Consider the following 23,940-nt stretch of genomic DNA (forward strand, 5'->3'; position numbering starts at 1 on the left):
AAAACGTTGTTTCCTAACAGCCCAACCATCTTTTGTGAACCAAGGAAGTTCTGCTAAATTATCTTTCAGCAGCCCAGTCCGCCTTGGTGAGAAGATGCGACAATATCTTCCATCGCTGTCCTGTGTCACAGTGCTCTCTTGCTTGAGGCGCAAAAGAAAGAAAATAAGTAAAGGATGCGACACTTCTCGTATGGATATACCATGACTATTACATGACTTTAGTTAGAAGTTTTAGTTTAGATTAGTTTAGTTTTAGTTAGAAAGCGCTTCTACCCTCTTCATTTCATTTCGCGAATGTAATATGAAACTTCAGCAACGTTCGACAGCCACCAAAGAGCCAGCCATACTCCTGGCACCGTACTTTGGCACACACTGGCACTCCTGGCAAACGCTTAATTCTAGGAAAGGTTTCACACGCACACACGGTGTTTACCGTAGGTGAAGCGTTGTACAACACTTAATGGGCAAAATTCTGAATGGCTTCCCCCAATATTGCGCGGTTTGCAGGGCCAAACCATCCGCCGACTTTTTCAAAAACTTAGTTACCAACTAATTGTGTAAAAGGAAAGGAGTGTTTGCTTCCAACTGACCTGGAGGCTGCTGAGGCGGCGTCCAAGAGATCGTAGTTACCAGACGTCTTCCGGAACGCGGTGGGCCACATATTCCATTGCGTTAGGCCTCTCGAATTGAGTGTTAGTAAATGCGGGCAGCACCCGTCAGCAAATAGTCTGGCACTCATTCACATCACTTGGTAGGCACACCAACCTTGGCAGAGGAGCACTTGGTCAGGTCGATGGTCAGTCTCGCTGAAACTATGCACTTCCGTTGTAAGCGACCTTCTCCCACTAAATCCTTGCGCCTTCTTTGTACGTGCTCTGAATTCAATGATTACGTGTACGTAATCATTGAAGCCTACTTGTAGACGGCCCGGTCTTCTTGGGTGCTGACGCCTTTTTAGCAGGTTTCACGGTTAGGCTTAATCACTGCGCCGTCTCTGTGGGTTGCCTTCGTCTGCTAAATCCTTCTACCCCCTTCGTTTGTTGCCCGCCCTCTGCGATTCCTTGCCGCTTCGTTGATGATTGCCTACACTGGGGCCACAGTCTTGAAGATTGTTTGGTGTCGCCGGTTACTTGCCCATCATTTAAAGACGAAAGATAAGTGAAAGATTGCTGATTACTGCTATACGTGAACCTGTCTTGTAAGTTACTTGGTCTCGCTGGACCCTTGCCCTTTCGTAGACGGTTGCCTATCCTTCATTGTACTGTGCATGCTTTTACGGCATTATAACACCTCTTTTATGTCCTCTGTTTATCCTAGCCTCTTTGAAAGCCGTCGCACTTCGCGAATCCTTACTCCTTTTTTCGAACCTGACATTACCCAGCCACGATAAACTTGACTAGAGTGTATTGTTGAGCGGGATATAAGACGACAAGGTTCGGGTCTGGAGCTTGTCAAGAGAAGGAGGGTTATGGACAAAGACAAAAGTTGATTAACAAACAGTGCCGCTGTACTAAAGGCTAAAACAGCGTACATAAAACCGATACAAAAACGCCAAGCGCTTTTGCAAGGCTTCAGGACAGGGCCGAGGAAACTCGGAGTTTGGGATCGCTAGTCACGACATGTAGCAACTATTTTTCTGTTCACAATGGTCGCTATTTTTATACTGCTGAGCCACCAGCTTTCCAAAGATACCCTTGTATCAGAGCCTCGGTCACTCACGGTGACACCTAGTCCGACCGCCAACCTGCTACGTTCGAAGCCATTGCATAAGTAATGGTCACACAAGACGTAATTCCGCAAAGCAGAATACTATCCTCATCCAGTAAGTATCTTGGCAAGACACTGGGTCTGTAAACAGGAACTATTAGCGCGAAAGAAAATAAAACGAGTCAAAGTAGCAGAGCAAAATATACCGCGTACTTTTCTTCCGTGTTTTAGGGCAAATTTCTAGAAAGGAGTCCATAGATTAGGCGGGAGTATAAGCTCAGACAGTTCATTTCATTCACATTAGGATTTATCGTTATTTTACGACCGCTTGTATTCTTTATTTGCCGGCTTTATATCTCTAAAAGAACGAATAAGACGTCACACTTGCAGTGCAACTTCTTGAGTTATCTCAAAAGCCAGCAACCCTCCTATTTTTAGACCACTGTCGGGGGCTGTTGAAGCCATTGGGGGAATGTTAACAAAGAAAAATACCCGGCTTTTATGGAACCTCTCAAGTAGATTGACGCTAATGCCGATATATGTTTTCCATGCCGAAGTAGCGAAATAAGTTTATCCGTTCCATCGTAAACTTCAGTTAAACTTATTCATGTCGAATCACACTCTCTTTCTGTCCCACAAAAATACTAAGACGTCGTCTCCCGAGGTTTATTGAAGAAATAAGCGAAACATGAATCAAGTTCAGTGCCCTTAAGCCCCGCTAAAGTAACCAGAACATCTCTCAACAGAAAGTTTGAGGTTTGAATTTCGCTTCAGTAGTAAGGAGCTTATATCAATGCTAGACCTTTTTTCACAGTTTGACAGCTTATATAGAATGGACCCAAGTCAAGGTCATTTACCTTGTTTTTCCTGAGTAGGCAGAAATTTTATAAAACGGTGCAAAGCTCTTGACGTTCACAGGATGTACAGTATACAGATCGGTGCAAGTCAAGCGCAAAAAAACTTTCCTGACTTTTAAAGTACGCAACCTTTGTTGAAAGACGTAATTTCTTTGCTAGACGTGTTTGTTTGTTGTTTGTTCCTGCAGTTTGAAAATACAGGGTCGCTACAGATTCGAAACGATCTAGTGACGTCGTGCCTTTGTGAGTGACGCAGTCGGACTGTTACGCAGTAAACGTGAGGTCAGTTGTCTCAATTTTTTTTCTCTTCTCGTAACGCTTGTTTGGGAGTCATGAAAGGAGCCTCGTTTTACCTGTGGTCCTTACTATGCACATCCCCGACATAACGCCTAAATTCTCTGGCCATAGAAAACGAAAGGAAACTATTCGAACCAAAAACCGGCGAAAACTTTCTGCTTGTCGGTTGATTTGAAGAACACCCGAGGAGTATTTCCAGCTTGCGCTGTTTGAAACATGCACCGGTGCAAATACGTTCTTGACAGTCGTCCACGCTGTCTATACCAGCAGTTTTCGGGAACCATACGCTGGCGCCTGTTCCGACTTGAAAAGACGTGTCACGCGTGTCACTGCAGGGCTTACCCCGGCACCGTGCCACCACGACGAGCCATGAATCGCTGTCACTCCAAATACCACAGCGGCGGCTCGTCGCTCCGAGTCATGACGTAACCGCAGAAACGGTGAGCGTGCGCTTACGTCACGTCCTTGTCGGCCCGCGGTTAATCCGTGTGATTCCTTGGGACGCCCCCGTTGACCCGGAAGGTGTTGAATTTCACGGCGTCGGCGCTCACGACCACACAAACACGCACGACGCGGCTTGAATTCACTCGTAAACGCGTACACGTCACACACGGAGGAGGGAATGGGATAGGAGCGCAACACATGTGGCTGGAGTGCCGCGCAGGCGTGCGCTACTTGCCGTATATTGATGGCCCTATTGTGAGTCGCAGAAAAGCGAACGCGCTTGCCGGGTCGCTCGTGGGTGCCAGCTGTCGCTATCGTGATGGCGAGCTTGCTGTGGAAAACAAAATGTAGTAGCGAAAAGAAAGCACTTCAAAGCTTCCATAATAAAAGAGAGAGAGAGAACGAACGCACACTTCCCTGCACAGTAGCATCCAGGTGGCGTGTTCTACATGTATTACTGTTTAAACAACTTTAGAGGTTAGGTACCTGCGTTTTACTCCCCGTCAATCGACTAGCAGCAGAAGTGGTTTCTTATTCTTTGCTTATAAATGGCGAGACATAGGGAAGGAGGGGGCTGCTGGTTTTGGATGCACTGTTGTTGCAGCCGCGAGGCTCTGTGAGTTGATTCTATTGGCTCCGCGTTTGATGTGGCACAGATGGCGTTTTTCTTTTTCATAGCGTGCAGACGGAACCTCGCCATCAAAACAGGCAATGCTCTATAGACAAAACAAGTTGTTTTGAGCTGCTTTAAGTCTTCTTTCATAGATAGAGAGAAAAATTTGGAACTTCTTGAACAAAAAAGTTAGCTTCGGTTCTAAGGCAGTTTTTCTTTCGCAAGAATAAACCACCCGTTTTCTTTCATAATGCGAAATTATTCTTTTTACTTACAAAGTAGTAAATTTAGCTATACCGTACGCACCCACAGCCCGAAATGATCTACAGCCCGAAGTCCAGGTGAGGGCGCTTGCTAACATTTGTTCGAATATTTTGAGCATGTGGGTTAGACATTTAGGAGATATCACAAGGTGGTATGCTGACCACGTACGAGGGTTATATTGCGAGACATACATACATTTGTAAGGATAAAATATGGATTCGGCCCGACGCATCCCGTCTGAACACGTTCGCTGCGTACGGTTTTCACATAAGCTTGATTCCCCTGAGCGCCACGTACCATCGGTGGCCTTGCGATGCACGGAAGACGTTAAAATTCGCCCTTCCGATTTCTGTATATCAACGCCAACGCTCGTGTTTTGCAAGTTTTGCACGTATGTCAAGTAACCGCGTGCCTCAACTCTAATGCCACTCTTGTCCCACTCATAACACTCAGTGCGATTTCAACCCGCGTAACTCTCCCTTATTACACAACACGCCACGCACGTTACATTCAGTAGCAGCTTAAAACATTCCCTCCGCTATGAATATCATAGATACATTGCCTAAGCACTAGCTTATGTCATTCGAGATCCACTAATTCATCCCCGCTAGGATATGTGCACAACATTCTTTTCTTTGAACTGCTGGGATGCGAGAGAATCTTGCACCTAATAGCGATTTATAATGTTTCAGCAATCCCTTACAAAAAATCCATAAACAGAGGCCTCAGATTGGCGGCTATTTGTGCAATCGTATTATCACACTGCAACCGTACGAAAACAGCCGCTCTACTACTTGGAAAGAGAGCAAAAAACTAGGCTCCAGAACAATGCCGGCGAAGACAAAGCACTCATTTTTGCTGTCTTCGTTCTCGTGTGTCGTTTCTTTCAGTGGTTGTTTTAGGTAACCACAAACCGACTCGGCGAAGTATGTGCGTTGAACTACGACGCGTTACGAGGGAGCAAAAGCAATAAAAGTTCATTAAACATTCGTATGAATTGTGAAAGTTTGTGCCGTCCTTTGCATAATGAATTCGATTTCAAGTTCATGAGCAGTATAGACACACATAGGTACGAACGCGGAAGCTGAGTCAGAGCTGAATATATAACAACAGCAGTTTGGCTCGGGTTATTTGCGTTCGTCATTTATAACGCACGTGTCTTCTTTACTCTTTCCATCGCTCTGGTTTTCCCTAGATAAAAGTAATTGTAGTTTTTCCTCGCGGAGTTATTTATTAGAGACAGTGTTCGGGCCAGTCGGAATACGTTAATCTTGCCAGAAGATGAAAAAAGTCAAACTCAGAAACAAGTAAAAACAAGATGCCTGGAACCCCGCGTGTACTCTTTACCCCTAGCCAGCATTATCCTTGATCGTTCCACTTGCAAAATAAGGGAAATACACGAATGCGGTAATATCCCAACGCCGGCGCGGGCTCAGCGCATTTTCCGTACAATGGCCCTAAGCGACCGAGTAGGCACATTTCTTGGTAAAATGCAAAGCCGACCTTTGACAAAAGAGAGGACAAGGAGGATTACACACGCCGCCGAATAGTAACTGAAGTTTTACTATGAGAAAACATAGACACACACATATATATATATATATATATATATATATATATATATATATATATATATATATATATATATATATATATATATATAAATCTAGAGAAAGATAAACTCACAAAGCGCGCAGAAATAGTATAAGTAAAGAGTCGGATACACAGCAAGAACAATAACAAATAATGTTTACTTACGTAGCGGCAACGGGACGTGCCTTCATCAGAGTAAAGTTACATGATTTTGCTGGGAGCAAAATCATGTAACTTTACTCTGATGAAGGCAAGTCCCGTTGCCGCTATGTAAGTAAACATTGTTTGTTATTGTTCTTGCTGTGTATCCGACTCTTTACTTATACTATATATATATATATATATATATATATATATATATATATATATATATATATATACAGAAAGATAGGTCGGCAGTCTACAATGCCAAAGGAGGCATAGCGGTGTAGTTAGACTCTTTTCTTTTTCACTACGGTTAATTAGGTAAACATTTTTTTTATACAGAAGAAAGAAAGAAAGAAGAACACGCGCCCAGAGTGGAGACCCAACCCACGCCTTTCGATTACATGTCGAATGCCTTACCAATTCGGCTATCTGGGCGACTGTGTTCTCCTTCACTTTCTGGGCTATTTCTATTTACTAGAAGTGTATCTGATGCTTGAGGGTGGTAGCCAGCGTCAGATACACTTCTAGTAAATATAAATAGCCCAGAAAGTGAAGGAGAACACAGTCGCCCAGATAGCCGAATTGGTAAGGCATTCGACATGTAATCGAAAGGCGTGGGTTCGGTCCCCACTCTGGGCGCGTGTTTTTCTTTCTTTCTTTCTTCTGTATAAAAAAAACGTTTACCTAATTAACCGTAGTGAAAAAGAAAAGAGCCTAACCACACCCCTATGCCTCCTTTGGCATTGTAGACTGCCGACCTATCTTTCTGTATTTTCCTCAACGAGCCCCTCATTTCCTTACTATATTATTCTGCGAAAGCCTAGCGAGGGTCTCGGTTCTGGCAGCCTTGATGCCTAGGTAGCATAAGAGGGCTTCCCGTCAGTAACCCGCTCATGACAGGCTGTAGACGTTCGAGTCACGCCCCGGGGGTTGAAAAGAAGGTCCCCTTCTCCCCGTGTAGTCAGAGTGGCGCTGGCTACCACCCTCAAGCGTCAGATACACTTCTAGTAAATATAAATAGCCCAGAAAGTGAAGGAGAACAAAGTCGCCCAGATAGCCGAATTGGTAAGGCATTCGACATGTAATCGAAAGGCGTGGGTTCGGTCCCCACTCTGGGCGCGTGTTTTTCTGTCTTTCTTTCTTCTGTATATAAAAAAAAATGTTTACCTAATTAACCGTAGTGAAAAAGAAAAGAGCCTAACCACACCCCTATGCCTCCTTTGGCATTGTAGACTGCCGACCTATCTTTCTGTATTTTCCTCAACGAGCCCCTCATTTCCTTACTATATTATTCTGCGAAAGCCTAGCGAGGGTCTCGGTTCTGGCAGCCTTGATGCCTAGGTAGCATAAGAGGGCTTCCCGTCAGTAACCCGCTCATGACAGGCTGTAGACGTTCGAGTCACGCCCCGGGGGTTGAAAAGAAGGTCCCCTTCTCCCCGTGTAGTCAGAGTGGCGCTGGCTACCACCCTCAAGCGTCAGATACATTTCTAGTAAATATAAATAGCCCAGAAAGTGAAGGAGAACAAAGTCGCCCAGATAGCCGAATTGGTAAGGCATTCGACATGTAATCGAAAGGCGTGGGTTCGGTCCCCACTCTGGGCGCGTGTTTTTCTTTCTTTCTTTCTTCTGTATAAAAAAAAATGTTTACCTAATTAACCGTAGTGAAAAAGAAAAGAGCCTAACCACACCCCTATGCCTCCTTTGGCATTGTAGACTGCCGACCTATCTTTCTGTATTTTCCTCAACGAGCCCCTCATTTCCTTACTATATATATATATATATATATATATATATATATATATATATATATATATATATATATATATATATATATATATATATATATATATATGAGAACGCCTCTATCGCGTGTGGAGGGTATTGGAAAGTTATTAGGTTCGGCTGCAGAGAAACCGTTTTCGAGAAATTCGACAAGTCCATGGACGGTACCAAACGCTGGTCTTGTTCGTTGTGACACATTCTTCTTGTTCTCTGTGCTGTCAAATTTCAAGCTGCTTTCCATCAAAGACTGCAAGCGTCCCTACTGACCCGTATCGTTTCTCTACCGTTTAAATGCCCTTGTTCGCTATTTCTACTTTCCCCGTGAAGCGTTACAGAGCCGCGGAAATCGGTCCACGGACAAGTAGCAGCAGTACGTCGGTTTCCGGACGAAGTGGAAGTCGTTGGTCGGTTGTAGGTAAGAGGAAATGAATACATCCAGTTGCAGGCATTCGCGCAAGTGTACGACGTCGACATACACCCATTTGCGGGTCATGCCAGGAAACAATGTGCGAACACGGCTATATGGGTTAGGAACCCGCAAACATGGTTATGTCAGTTATGGATCCACTGAAAAGAAATTGGGCCGATTGATCCGGGCACAAGATAAGTAACTATAGTAACTATAACTATAAGTAACTATAGGTTGCACATTAAGTAACTATAAGTAACAGAATAAGTAACCAAAATTTGCGTAGTTTCGACACTGTCTGTGTGATACAGCTATGCTAGCAAACAATAAACTGGAGCAAAGGGAAGAACTGTCATGTCTTTCATTTCAATATTTCCGTCCTTTCGTTCCGCTGATTAAGAGGGCAGACATCGCGCACACTTTGTGGGCATGTCTCTTTAAAGATACGAGCAAACCCCCAGCAATAAACATAGCTACGCAAGAGCAATGGGAGACCGTGCTGCTGAATTCCGACCCAGACGTGCAGCTCCCGGCAGTCTAGATGGCGGAAGACGCCGCCAGAGCCCAAAGACTCGTGGCCGCCGTCTGACGGGGGACGGTTGAAAAAGAATCTAAGTTCCTACCTCCCCTAGGCCAATCTAGGGAAAAATAACGTGGATAATTAATTAATTCATTCATTCATAGATTCGCGCTTGTAAACCAGAATTTGCATTGAAATCTCATCAAGGGCAGGGTCATTTTATCTTCATCAAGTGAGGAAAAGCTTCGGCTCTGTGATCCAGGCGCCGTTGTTTGGTTAAGGCTTGTCCAGTTGAATTCATTTTATTTTCTCAAAGACACCATGCGAGGGGAAAGAAAAGTGAGCAGAAACAGAGTTTGTTTTTAGTGGAGGGTAATTGGCGACGCTCTCTGTATAGGTAGAGGTGTAACAAATGGCAGCGAGGTTATCTGAAAGGCCATTCTAGGCACCAGCTGGGCGGTATAAAAGGATGTAAAAAAAGTGACAGTGCGTGCACGTGGGCGCGGCTTGAAGGGGATGACCAGTGGGTTGAGATATGCGTGTTGACGGCACAATGTCCAGCCGGTAAAAAGCTTGTCTAGAACACAGCTTTCGTAATTTCCGCCTTATCCTGCCTCGCCAGAGCGGTATTTGAAGAAAACTACTGCAGCCGTCTCATCTATTAGCCAATATCTTTTGTCCGCAACATGTTTCTAAAGAGTATATTTCGGCTGTTTTCAGATGGAACTTGTTGGGGTTGTAGACAAGCGCTTTACCGACTGTGCGACGCTAATTTCACTGATATGTAGAGAAACCTATAGAATAAGGAAAGACTAGCACTGCGGAGGCGAATTGAAAGGAGGAGTAAATAAGATAATGTTTCAGGAATGACACGATGATGTTGTAAATATACGAACTATTGCTGAATCTGCCGGTACTCTTTTGGAGTGACTCAAGGACGTTGTCGCGGGTTGCTAATTGGGGAAGCATACTCTAGTTTTGCTCTCACAAGACTGTTGTTTGTCAGCAATTTGAAAAGACGTTGAAGTTCTAGGGGCATTACGAAGATTACGTCGCAAGAATCGTAGCCTTTTATTTGTCCAATAAAACGCGGGTACTTCGTTCATTTCGTCATCGCCACGTCCAGTGTATTTCTCCACCGCTAGCCTTTTTGTGTGTGGCAACATTCTTCTTTGGTAAGAGATGTTGTCGACGTCTATACAGTCAGCTGTTAACTGCGCAGAATATTTTATGTCGCACGCGTTGGCAATCACAGTCCCAAAAGGTCACAAAAGCATTACTGCGTTCTAAAGGCCACATGTCTGAACAGGTTTTTAAGGACTTCGTATACCATCTTTCATTTGCCCATTTAGCCAATTTAACGGTTCTGTTTTAGGCATATTATCGACCACGGTTTTGTCTTTGCAGTTAGCTTTACTCCTTCTTTTCTTGATCTTCAAGTTTTACTCCACATTTTTATATACGCTTTCTTTCTCTCTAAATCCTTCATTTCCCACTGCCCATGTGTAAGGTAGCCAACGGTACTCTTCTTTGGTGAACCTTCCTGCTTTTGATGGGCTCTATTACCTTCCTTCATCTATATGATGAAATCTAAAATAAAAGATATTCATCTGCGAGATGTTATACAAATAGTCTTTTGGGTTTCTTGAGCAAAGAATTTAGGGTTTCTTTCATCTTTTACAACAAAGCATAACCAGTTGGTTAGTGTGTTTAGGGCTAGCGAATGCTTTCTTAAAGGCTGTGTTTGCCTTATTACTACAAGTAATTACCAGTCATTACTAGTAATGCTTGTACTAGCAGCTTTACTCGCTGCCTTGAAAATGAAAATGATTTTCTTATGATGGTGGTCGAAGGGAATACATATATAGTATGAAAAGTGTAGTTCCATGCATTTTTTGTTGCGTAGACAAGAAGACAAACAATTCGCTCACTTACCTACGTTCGAAAGCAGGGTAGCACAGCAGGAACGTCATAGAAAAAGAAAGAGAAAAAGAACACATAAATGTAAGCACACATAATAAACAAACCACAATCTCAACCTAGTGCACATTGTTTCTTTCCAGCAACATTACCGAATAAACCGACACGGTCAAGACAGCCGATTTAACTCACCGCATAACAAAGGCTCTACTGAAAACTAACCAAGTCGTGGGCAACCACGTTGGAGAAAAAAAGCATTTAATAGCTGAAGCCGTACACAACAGACATATGCCACATTTCATGCAATCGCTATGCTTGCATCTGTAAGCCTGTGTTTCCTCACGTCAATCGAAGCTGCGCCAACGAGAACCATCTGCAGTCTTAAAACGCGCCCGTAACTAAGCCGTGCGGGTGACTCTGCCGAAGAAGGCCAAGTAAGCTGTTCTCTGCTTACGGCTTCTTCGATACGCCAACATCCGGCGCAGTCGTCGCATACCCCTTCCGTTTCCGGCCGTTCATCCCAACGGCGGCAGTGGACAATCGCTTCCGACCATCGCCGACGTGCGCCATTTGTTGGTACCATGAACGCCTGCTCGGAAGTTGCGATTCCGCTTGGAGGAGTGCTTCTACCGACGGCGTCATTTCCGGTGTGAGGAGTGCGGGAGAAGGAATAAGGGGTGACAGTCCCAAATTTTGTTATCATCGGGCTCCCCAAAGTGTCTTTAGGGTGACTACTTAGCGCAACTAATCAAGTAAACTTAGAATGTGATGCTGTCAAAATCGTCATGACTTGAGTTGTAATTAATTTTTCACACTATGGAGATTGTTTCTTTTGCATTTACCTACAACAATATCTCAGGTGTGCATCGTTGGACACAAAAGCGCAGGTTTCGAACTTGCTATATTTTCACGCTTAGGCCATGACGGCTGCTCTTGCAACTTTATACAGTGGTATTTTTTTGTGGTGTCTTTTTGCAAGTGTTGATTTAACGGCGCCAGTATTACACTTGCAGAAAGCGCCTATTTCCTTTTGTTGTGCTCGTTTCACAGCTGCATGGCCTGTAGGAATAAGTGCTGATCTGCCTATGAGTACGGTACCTGCACTGGCGCACTCACCTAATCATCATATTCTTATTTGAAAAACAACTGTGGTTACGTGCATTTCGAAATGGGAAGAGTCAAGGTTTTCTAGCTGTCTAGAAGATATTGGCGGTATTAGAAGAAATATGTAATATACTTCGTACTGGCCATTCTGCATAAGAGTGGCTAAGGTGTTGTGCTGCTCAGCCTAAGGAAACGTGTTCGATTCCCGGCTGTGGCGGCCGCTTTTCTAATGGAGGCGAAAAGCGAAAACGCCCGTGCATTGGAGATTTCGGGGTACGTTAAATATCCCCAGGTGGTCAAAATTAGCTCGGCGTCCTTCACTACGGCGCGCCTCATCACCTGTGTAGCGTTGGTGCGTTAAATGACATAATAAATGAAGATTCCGTATAATTGATTGATTGATTGTGGGGTTTAACGCGCCGACGCAACGCAGGCGATGAGGCGCGCCGTAGTGGAGGGCTCCGGATTAATTTTGACCACCTGGGGATCTTTATCGTGCGCCGAAATCTCGTACACACGGGCGTTTTTGCTTTTCGCCTCCATCAGAAAAGCGGCCGCCGCGGCCGGGAATCAAGATTCCGTATAAGGAAATCCACCAGTGTTCCCTCACTTACCGACTGCGTCACCCTTCCTTGGCGACATCCTGAGTGGCATCAGCCACACCTTAGACGTGAATAGACCGCACATCGTTCTGTTTTGTTACGGCGTTTGATATTGTTATGCATCACTTGAGTGCCGACATTCAAAATTTCCAATAATATTTCTGGAAACATGTCTCGAAGCTATGACAATAAAAAGCACCCTTTCTCAACGGCCTGCTGCTCATATTATCATTTTAGCGTGTAAGGTGCAAAACGAGGATTTTAGAAGTTGTTAATTTCAAGGAGACTTCGTAGAACGCATGCTCGAGCACTGGGGACTACCGTAAAAACCCACGTATAATACGAGGTTTTTTTCCAAATTTTACTATGTAAAATTTGCGCCTCGTATTATATGTGGATCCCAAAGTTTTCAGCCGAAAATTTGCACTTGCACCTGCTACCAAGAGTGAATGAGGTCAGGAGACCCGTAAGTGACAGCTACCGAATGGTTGACGCGGGTTTCTCCGGCGGTGCTTTGTGGCTGGATCGCGGATGGGTGGGCCAGAATCCCAGAGGAGCTCGTCAGTCGCTCTTGTAAGAAATGCGGCATCTCGAACGCCCTTTATGGCACTGAGGACCACTTTCTGTGGGAAGACATTTCCGACAAGGCGACTTCAGGAGGCAGCGGCAGCGAACCTGACGATGACTGAACGGACGTCGGGAGACATGCCAGCGAAAACTGAGAATGACTGAACGGTAACTGCAGTGCAAATAAATGTTTTCTGTGCTCTTTACCTCGCATTATATGCGGATGAGAACTTTTTTTCTGATTTTGCTGTCTCCGAATTACACCTCGTATTATACGCGGGTCCGTATTATACGCGGGTTTTTACGGTAAGCCTAACTGCAAAGAAATGTGTTTCTAGACATTTTGTTTACTCTTAGTAAGACATATCCCATAGGCAGTGTAAACAAGGTTCCTACTGCTGTGAAGATCAACGCAAATTATAGCTAACCAGTGAGTGCACAAAATGGCAGTTGTTTTTCTCTGTTACAGAAAATCCGAGCTGATATTCATAGCGAATCACATATCTCGCACATTCCTTGCCAGAGTGGCGAAAGAAAACTCTGAAATAGAGGTAAGTATAGAGGATATAAGTGTAGAGGCAAGTATAGAGGTGAGTATAGAGGCAAGTATAGAGGTAAGTATACAGAGGTAAATATAGAGGTAAGTATATATAGAGTAAGTAGAGGTAAGGTAAATATAAAGGTATGTAGAGAGGATGTCGTCTGACCAGATACTCGGAGTTTACAAAGAATAAAAAGGGCAGGAGGTGAAAGGCAACTGCGGAAATGCCAATACTGTGAACACTCAACCAGGAGGCTCCCTCTCAGAGCCACAAGTCCAATGCTATATCCCCAGCTTCAGTTCTGAAGGTAAATACCAGACTTCTTTGAGTCGTATAAATTAATTCGAGCCTGCTTTCGCCATGTGCCGCTTAAACCTCCTTCAGGCTGCCACGGTGTACCGTTATCGTTGCTATAAATAACATCCTCCGTTCGACCTGCAATCACGACAATTTTCTACGCAACAATTCTCCGTCTACGTTCTGCTTAGCCGATACATATTTATTATTAACGTGAGGTGTAAATTTTTTATGTTGCATTGTGTTTATCAAATTACACAAGGTGTCAGTTTTTATTTAAATATTGTTCGCTTTTCATACGTGTGAATGCGGCACTTGTTGGGTTACAATTGCTAGTGACAAAAGAAAGGCAAGTGCATTTGCTTCAGCCAAACGTCATGTATTTGTCTCATCTCGAAGCGCCCACTGCACTACTTAGCTCGCAAGACGAAAAGCTAAACTACATTTCCAGCTCATCTCTTTGAAGGAACAAAGCATTGGACACTAGAATGGCTCTACTCCCGTGATGTATGCTCCTGCTAAAAATACTCTTTGCTTTCGAGCCAGACGAACAATGTTGACACTAACTACGAGACTGAGTCACCCACTCCAGAGACCCCAAATGCGCAACAATAGCTTGTGCACGGATGAAAGTGAAATAGCAGCGGGAAGCACGATGGCTATCTAAAAATAGCGCACTGTTCTGCACAGCTGAGTGCAAATACAAGCACTAGTTTTGGATGCTACTCCGAACACTCCTGTGGTAAAAAGGCTGCTCACCCTGCAAACTTCTCCTCCTAACACAACCATCTCATTGGCTGAGCCCGCCCTAATGTGGTCGTGATGTTGTAACGCCAATGTGACGTTGTTTTCAAAGCTCGAATCCGCCGCATGCTCTGGTTTGAGGCAGGGCTCGGTGAGGAAGCAGTGTTATCTCAGAGGCGCTAAGAACGGGCGCTGGGACAGCGTCGTCTCTTCGAGCCACAAGCATCCACGGGAATGCACATTGACAAAGGCGACACAAAATAAAACTAACCAGTAAAACAGGACAGAAACATCTGCGCTTGAAGCGGTTCACTAAATTTTGTTTCTGTACGCTCGTCGAGTATCGCTGTAGAAGCGTTCATACGACAAGGAAACGGAATGCACTTCGAATTTTCAGCGCAGCTACCCGTAACGTTTCAGTATCAGACGAACGTCGGCGAGATACAGATAACCAACGGGAACCAGATAAAAAAATGTCCTTGGCAGTGAAGGGGACTCTCAAAACTCGGTAGCTTAGAGAACGTCAACTGAAGCAAGAAAAACTAAGCTAAGCTTTGGAAACAGGGAGCGCATTCGGCCGGTGCAACTAGCGAAGGAGACAAAACAAAAGCAGGGCCGGAAGAAAATTGCTTCACGGACGACTTCACAGAAATCGTGCAAACATTGGGACTAATGGAAACTCTATTGAAGGAAACCTTTGTCCTCTTGGAGGAATCGTTCGTTTCCACATTCGCCGAAGGAAACCCACCCTCTTGGCAAAGCAAATGGGGAAATGATGGCCCCGTCCTATTCTCCGTATATTCTCTGGAAATGTTCCTTTCTTTGCGCCCGTTACTTTTTTTATATACTCTCTTCCTTTCCCGGCGTTTGTTGGATGCTAGACTGTTTGCACTGGAATAAGAGGCTGCAACAACTCACTTTCGTCTAGTTGGACGCAATACACGAAATAGCGCGGTTGCTTTTTTTGTCGTGCATTTATTCCTCAGTGCGTTTGTTCATTTATCTTGTCTCTCCTTTTGATCCCAGCTGTTTTTTTATGTACCAGTTGCGCCGCATTCAATTGAACAGCTGCCACCGATGATGTAATTTGAGACTGGAGAGCGATCTTTGTGTATTCTAGCTGTTTGTTTCTTTTGTGTATGTGGGGTACCGTCATGTTTTTTGTTTACAGCAAACAGGTCGAAACCAAACAAACAAAAAGATGAAGCACGAACATAGGCGTGTATAGAACAACTAAGCCACGTCAGTAATCGAGAAGCTGGCGAGGAGTACAAGAAAGTTATGAAATAAACAAATAGTTAAGATGACAGAAAGAGCCTTCAAACACGTTAGAGCTTAAATGTCGATGCAATAAAAAACTTGAACGAGCGTTAACAGGCGTCTTCACTGAGAAAACTGAAGTAAAGTGAGAGCAAGTCGTCTAAGGAACAACTATAAGCTACGCATAAAATCTAGATTAGCTTGTGGGGAACAAAAGAAAGGGAGAAAATATTTGAACGGGGAATCAGTAGGGACGTGCAGGTTTTCTAAAAAAAACCACCTACAAGAGCAACACTATGCGCCGTAATGCATGACAACAAGAAAAAAAATGACGAATAGAAAATGTTTCGTACTCCACAGTAGAAAAAATGAGGCAAAATAGCGTTGAATGATGCCAACCCACTAACCGTCGCATGACGGGTTGGTTTTTGACGGTGGCGACATCGTTCGGAACAAATAGAATATTTAAGGAGCAGAACACGTTATGGCAACTAACTATGTATCCGCCATTTATTTTGTGCCCCTGCCCCTTCACCACTTCTTTTTGCACTCTCCTTAAGTCGAGCTGCTGATTACCGCGGGAACAATTAAACCCAGACGTGTGAGGCGTGAAGGAGCACGCGATTGCTGCAAGAGTGAGAAGCCTCGGTTTTTTTTTGCATCAGCGAGAAATCAGATTACTAAAATTGGCTCAAACCAGCTTCATAGTAAACATAGATTGTGCATTCCAACGTCGTCGAGGCTACTCATTAGCTACTCTAACGGGGCTATTTTACAAGACGTATAAATTGCGCGACACAAACGCCGCTTCAGTAAAGACCAGAGGAGATAGATGATCTGTGTGTCACGCAAAGGCAACATACGAGAACCATGGATTAGACTAAAAATTGTGGTTGATTCGCCTTCCATGGGAATCGGTAAAACAGTAAAGTGAAATGTGCCTTCACAGGAGCAGTTGAATGTTAAAGGAACCTCCTTCATGTGCGAAGGGTCCCCGCCAGACGTAGTGACGCCGACACGCAAGAAACAACAGAACAACCGGTTTATTCCGGAACAAAACCAAAAATGACATGCACAGAAACAGCAGCTTGAAAGAGGTAACGGTCATGGGAACAACGCGACAGCAAAGGGCGACTGCATTCACGCGCGTTCGCCGTACTCGAAGGGGCTGGCATCGAAGCGCCAACTGTGGGCGCTCATTAGTGTCATGATGCGCTACTTCGCTTCGCCTCTCCTAGACGGCAGCACCATTTGTATGAGTCATAGGTAAGGACATAAGACGCGTTCGTAGAGCTGCTTCTGTATCTGTTCATAGCGCAGTAGGCGAAGCGCCACGTACCTCCCGTAGAGGTGAGAGGCTAGCGAGCTCGTGGGCTCGAATGCGGGCGCCGCCCCGTCGTTTGCACTTTTTTTCTGGCGATGTCACTTCCAAGACGGATATGACGTCAGTGAGATCTTCGTGTACCCGGGCATAAAACACTTTCGTGTTAAAAATTGGTCAGGTTTAACACTTGTAAACCCCGTCTTCACGAGCAAAAGGTGAAGCGCATGCCCGGATGGCCCAGCGTGGGCACCACGCAAGTCGAGACTGAGCTACTAGGCGCCGGAGAAGCAACGAAAGAAGCCTTGGCTTCTTCGCGTGGTGTCTAACAGCCTATGTGCAGCGGATGTCGTGACGCGACGTCCATCCTGTCACCATTGCGCTCTGACGGATCAAGTTAATTGCGGCGCGATAGATGGTTTGCAAACATGGCGTAATATAGCTTTCGCTTTAAAAAAACTGATACACATGCCAATGCGACGAAAATGGAAGCACAGAGTCGCGAATTCAGTGCGCATGATGCGTTAAATGTCAGCCTGTGCAGTACGTTCACCACAGAAATGAATCCCGAAAGCTGTTATGACGAGGTACAGGTGCACATTAGATGAGAATGTAAGCAAGAACATAATATAGCATCGAGAGCGAAGTGAATGTATCCTATATAAAGGTTTCGGTGTAGAATATCTTTCATGACCATTCAGGAGGGAAATGAGTGTCCCTACACGGGTTATCTGTCAATATAGAGAGCTTGAACGGCCAGCCTCAACGCACGTGGTTGGTGCACAATTAAGGCTAAGGCCTGTTTTTTGCTACTTGAGCACGTGAAGAATCATGAAGCGTAAAAAGTGGAACTTAATCACGCGAAGATATTCCTATTTACAGTCCAGATAATATGCCAAACGACGTGTAAGTTCAGAGTGATGCCTTTTATAAACGCGATATAATAAAGCCGATAATAATAATAACGTATATAGTGCTTTTGCCACTGCCATTTATACGCAGGTGAATTTTCTTCAAACCACCATTGCGTTCAATGTGTCAAATTGGTTTACAAAAAAACGAACCTGCTCGAGTATTTGCATTCAAGCAGATAAAAATGGTTGCTTGTGATAGTAAAAAAAAGAGGATTCTATGAAACATTGTCCGTAAGGTATGACTGATTCTTAGCTAACAATATACCTTGGAGTCAAAGATAAGCTGAGCGAATGCACCGTCAGGTGAAAGTTCGCTTCTGGGGACAGATGAACAACAGCCTTGCACGATTAGAGCACGTAGGAAAATATTTTGCGGTCCATTTTACATGTTCTTTCGGTCTAGTAAATGAACTTGCTTCTGAGAAGTCTTGCCTAAACATAATAAAAACAAAATTATTTTGGGAGTATTGTGTCCGCTTTGGAGATATTCTTGAGATGAGTAGTGGATTCGACATCACAGCTGTGCTGTATGGCATCGTGTGTTAGATCTAACAGCTAATGTTTACAGCTTTTTTTGCTCTTCTCAAGTTTAGCCCTTAAGCGGAGTGTTTGTTACCATTGTATGCTTAGTAAGTAATACGGCCCTTGAGTCTATTATACGGCAGTCTTCGTAAAACGAACTTTATTGATTTCTTGACATCTGTGTATCTTTTATCGCCTGCATCCCCTTATGCGCTGTATGCAACTTCTCCATTTTGAGTATAAATTGCAGTAAGAATAAGTCTTATACCTTTGCTTTCGTGGTCAAAAATGGCTTTTTGTCGGCAGAAAATGAAAGGCCGATGCCGCTGACGCTTATTTCAGTGAAGTTACGTTTAGGAGTACTGTGTTAGGAGTACCAGATTAAAAAATAATACACCAAACTTCTTTTACCTAACAGTGCCGCTGCCACGCTGCAAATCAGGCCTGTGCTGTGCCCGTGACGAATACAGGCTTTACTAATATAGAACTCCAACGTTGTTAAACAAAAACTTCCGTCCATTGTAAAAGGGGCCCTCAAATTCCGGTAGCTACAAGACCAGTGCATTTTGCAGCCTTGATTTTGTCGTAAGAACTTCGCTGAAGAGAGACCGTATGTAATGCCACACTTACAAAGTAGCTTTGTCTTCCCCGTTTCATAGAATGCTAGCCTTTTTGCCAGGTTTAAGCGGTTCTTGTGAAATTTAAGGAGAGGCGCACATTACTGGCATGCGTTTCGACTACTCAGTTGGCCTAATGTAAGAGAAAGCTTAACAGATTATAAGCCGTTGCGTTAGGAATTCTTTACAGGCTTATAACTTCTTCGTACAAGACGGGGTTAAGGCTCCTTCATAGTGTTAAAACTTAATTATTCAAGCTTTCGTAATGACCATCATTTAGTGCAGTGTGTTTGAAAAAGACATACGCTTGACACGCTCGACTATCAGGCCTGCTTTCGACGAATATCCAATTACAGCAGCTTCGAATCTACCTAGCACGCTTTAGTAGTGCGAAATATATACCACCCCTCTCAAATTTCAAAACTTCTTTCAGGTGGCTTGAATACGGAAGACAAGGCTCTTTGATTTGTTCCAGTGAGCTCCTCTCTGAATATATCCCGAAGACACGTAGCGTAGCACACCAACCGAGTATTAGACGCATTGCGTTTCAGGGCGAACATTGCGGACTGCGTACTTCGCAGAAGTGCTTGCAAAGGCTAACACCAATCAAACTATTTGACAGGGCGTCCCATGTCCCGGAGTTTTCTCACATCGCGGCGTAACGCCTTACATATTGCTGAAGTTCCTAGTAGACAGAAGGATTTTTCAGTCGACAGAAAAGCGTGCAATACGTGGTGCATATTCGTGCTTTGAATTTAAAGTACGTATTCGTCGTGAGTTTAGGACCTGAAAGACACCCAGCCCTCTACATGACCTTTCGGCAATCCTTTGACGAGAGTTATATACAAAAAGCAAAGTGAATATACAAAAAGAAACGGAGTATAATATACAAGGGCAAATAAAGCAAAAGATTTCCGAAGGCGTGAAGATCTGTCTCCTTCTCGTCGAGCAATATAGACGTCGGGGCGGGCAACGAACAGAAGCGAGAATAAGTTAAAATGAAGAGGTTTAGGGGAGCGAAAAAAAGGCCTATCTATGGAGGAAAAACAGACACTTAGAAGCCCACGACCTCACTTCAGGTAAAGGGGCTCCAAGGGCTGCCAAAGCTTGTCAAGCTGTCGAGTAAACAGAACGTCCGATTTTTCTTTTTTTTGGAAGTCCACCGAGCGATTTACCGACGCATTCAGTACGTTTTTTCTGCCAGCTGCTCCCATTGTTTGCAGATGTTTTTATTCAACCGCTTCTATGCCCACGCCCCTCTTCAACAACTTCTGTCCTCAGAAATCCCGAGAGAAGGGATTTCTGTATACAGGCTCACGACTAAAGGCTCTTCACGTCACTGAGGAATAAATCCCTCAGAACCGGAGGAGAGCGGCATTGTTCGAAATACAACCTATTTACATTTGTTGTTGCCACAAGGTACACTACAACCAATGGAAAGCCTTGGGTTTTTTGCAATGGTAGAAGAGAATACGTTTGGTCTGCATGCGTTGAACGCAAGCCAGTCGGCGCGTTGTATTCGACGACCGCCAGAGATTGCCTACGCACCGTGTCTCCGATATTAGCGTGGTGTTTTTGAACTTCCGTGGCAGAATTAAAAGTAATATAACAGGAGCAAAAACTGCTGTTATTTGGCATTCCGGAGAAAAAAAAAACAACAAAACAAAACTTTACACCCATGGTATCGTAGTTTTCGATGTGACATTAGGTTTTAGAAGGATGAGTAAACCTGTCGAAAATACCCTGTTCAGCACAGGTTACAAAACGCTACAAGGAGTAGAAGATTATAACTGCCTCGGTCAGGTTTTTTGTGCTGATCCCAGCCCCCCAAAATAAATACGCCGCAGAATTGGTATCGTCTGGGGTGCACTCTGCGAACACTCCCAAATAATGAAAAGTAAGCTCCTCTATCAGTGAGAGGAGTATATACTACCAATGAGTCTTTCCTGTGATGACATATGGAAATGGAAACTTCGGGGCTTCAAACTCGGGACTTAAAACTTGAAAGCAAACTTACGTCGGCTCAGCGGGCCGTGGATAGGAGATAGATAGGACTAACGTTAAGGGAGAAGAAACGAGCTTCCTGGACCAGAAAAGAAACTAGAGTAGAAGATATTATAGTTTAAATAAAGAAAAACCAATGGACTTCGGCTGAACAAGTAGTTAGGTAAAATGACATCCGGTGGACTACGGGGGTGGGGGGGATGGAGTAGATACCGAGAGACGGGCCTGGAAGAAGGGGAAGGCCAATTAATCAATGGACGGACGAAATAAGGAATTTCGGAGGCAATGAATAGATTCCAACAGCGCAGCAAAGGAGTGGTTGGAGATAGACGGGAGAGGCCCCTGTCTGGGAGTGGACCTAGGGGGCTGTTGACAATATTGTCACGTGACAATGCAGAGACAGGTTGTCAGGAGGAAGATATATTTACAAAAGACACCGTAGTCACCGGCACAGAGGTGGGTTGATGGCGCAAACTGAGCCCTGTCGAAACTCCAACTTCGTTTCCCTTCTCTTCCTTTCCGTGGGTGGTGGTGGTTCCAATGAAATGGCGCGTACCCACTCAGGGGGATTGGCCAGGAAATGGGCGCCTTACCGAAATAAATTAGGTAATTTTTGAAGGGAAAGAAAAATGTTTAATTATTAGGATGGATTAGCAGTATATGAGTAGAGAAATAAAAGTAAGGAGATTAGAGAAAGAAAAAAAAAAGGTAAAAACGAACACCATTTAATGAAAATTGGAAGTAAAAAACACGAAGACAGTAGTACATACAAAGCAGTGAGCGTGGCGCGCATATTCTTGAACCTTCAACACCAGTCCATCCAAGATAAAGAGAGATTGGACGTAGTTAGATATGCAGCTGGGATTAGCGTGAGATCGTGGCGCTACTGGCCAAGGTCTGCGACAATATCTCCGATGGCCCCAAGCAACATCTTTGTGCTACTTGACGCCTGTCTGTGTGCTGTTTGTGGATCAATTCTATATGCCCTAGGTGCTGCGACAAACGTGACAGCCTTTGCAAGCAACAGTCTTCTTGTCCTTGCCTGAACGACGACATGTTATAAAGCTAAATCGTTGGTCGTGTACTTTCCCGAAGCAACAAGAAAAACCGAGCTATATCTCGACAAACTTGGTTTAGGCGCGTTTATTCGCGTCAACGTTTTTATTACACCCTGCAGCAAGTAACATCCGCAGGCTCCTTCATCATTCGCAGTAGGCCAGATTTCTTAGTGCAAAGTTCGCACATGAGGGCTACTAGTCGGTGACCTACGCGGCAACCGACATGATGGAATACGAAGCTGGGAGAGTTAGCAGTGGTTCATGCTGTTTAAAACGGCGCCAACTTTTATTTCGTACTTTTCGTCAAGAACAAACACTCAAGATTCCAGAAATGGCATTTGGTCGCTCAGTGTTACTGCATACGTCTGGGGCTACCGTAAAGACGAGGCAGTGAAACGGAAAGCCATGCCTAGACAACATGTCAGGTATGAGATTGTGATCGATTCGGAATTAAGGAAGCCTTCTCGTTACCGTCAGGGGTCTTCGCGTCGGTCTTGACGCAATGCACCAGACACTAGGCCTGGTGAGAAAAAGGACGCACCGAATAAACCACGAACAACCATCATATTTAGCCTTAACGATGTAAAAAAACACACAGAGGTTGTCCCCCCGGGGGAACATCCGGGCCTCTGAAACAAATACGTTTTTTCCGGATTTAGAGTTCGCTTTCATCTCGCACTACCGGAGCTGGCCCTTGTTTTGGGTTTCCAACTAAACATTAATACAATATTTGGTGTATTTGTCGTCTGACTGGAGCGAATGCCAAAAATTTAGTAGTTCGAGGAGCATACTGTTCCTTCCAAACTGCCTTATTTTTTTGCTGAGACCTAGTGCAACACTGCGCGAGAGAGAGAGATAGAGAAAAACTATATTTCTGTCGAGGCTGTTTCCCCGAGAGTGTGGGAAACAAAAGTAATAGCAGGAGCGACCAATCCTGAGTGCGCATGAAAGCCCACGAATCCTCTACTAGACGTATATGTCGCCCCAATGTGATTGTCAATCCTTTACGCTTGCTCTTGGTTTGACAATCATAGGGGCAATTGATGGGGCTGCATTTTGGCAGTAGTTCTGCTGGAGTATCGTGTCTTCGAGGCATTGTCTCCTTGGAGGTGAGCCACGAATAAGGGGATCGATTCACGTGGGCGCTCACACCTGCGCGGCCTCGGATGGGGCGCTGGTCGATGTTAACTGAATTCGGATGTGACGTCACCAAAGGTGGACGCTCTCCTTCGTCTTATCGATCGTATTGGGAAACGCCTTCGTCGCTTCGTGGGAACACCACCTAGGAGCACTTTTGGTTCCTCCCCTCTCATTTATACTTTCTTGCCTTGAGATTTATATCTCTGGCGCTTTTACTTACTGCTTTTCTAGCGAATGGACCCAATTTTGTCTTCCCTGATTTTTATCACTCTGGTCCGAGTCCCCAGTTTTTTCCCTTTTTGTTCCTCTTTGAGTGACATGGGCAGAACGGCCTGAGTGAGTGCGTCTTTCGATCGCATTCCAAAAAAAGAGTAAGGCAATTTTACTCCAAGTGAACAGTTACGTCGGAGATTTCTACTCGACATCTCTGCTTGATTTCACGGGGACAGAGCAGATAAAACGTGCCGATCCCTGAAGACCCCCAAGGGAAGCTTCAGCAAGTTTAAAATATTTAAGCGTAACGCTATAAAAACTTTCGTTTCGAGCCCCGAACTGTCCTTCAAGGTTATTTCTTTGAAAGATCGAGTGCAGTTGCATTTGCCCGTGGGGATTTCACCTGCTTGAAAAGTGCTTTCACTGCCCTGATACGCGGAGAGCGTTTCCGGATACTGAAGCCTAAAACAGGCCTAAGAAGG

At 44.6% G+C, this 23,940-nt stretch overlaps 1 protein-coding gene across 2 annotated transcripts in view; it reads right to left on the reverse strand.

Annotated features, from left to right (window-relative positions):
* The window catches only part of Rdga (retinal degeneration A), a 520,967-nt gene that overhangs the window by 429,065 nt on the left and 67,962 nt on the right, over positions 1-23,940 (reverse strand). Inside the window, exon 1 of one of the 2 annotated variants that reach the window (XM_077674671.1) lies at positions 591-3,516. The exons of the other annotated variant lie outside the window; for it this stretch is intronic. Within the exon in view, the coding sequence (XP_077530797.1) occupies positions 591-739 (149 nt within the window). The 5' untranslated portion in view covers positions 740-3,516. Of the gene's footprint in view, positions 1-590; positions 3,517-23,940 lie in introns of those variants that run through there. 2 annotated transcript variants of the gene reach the window in all.

This window comes from Haemaphysalis longicornis, unplaced genomic scaffold, assembly GCF_048455015.1.
Source record: "Haemaphysalis longicornis isolate Haplotype H1 unplaced genomic scaffold, Haemaphysalis longicornis Haplotype H1 scaffold_6, whole genome shotgun sequence".
Classification (NCBI taxonomy): Eukaryota; Metazoa; Arthropoda; class Arachnida; order Ixodida; family Ixodidae; genus Haemaphysalis; species Haemaphysalis longicornis.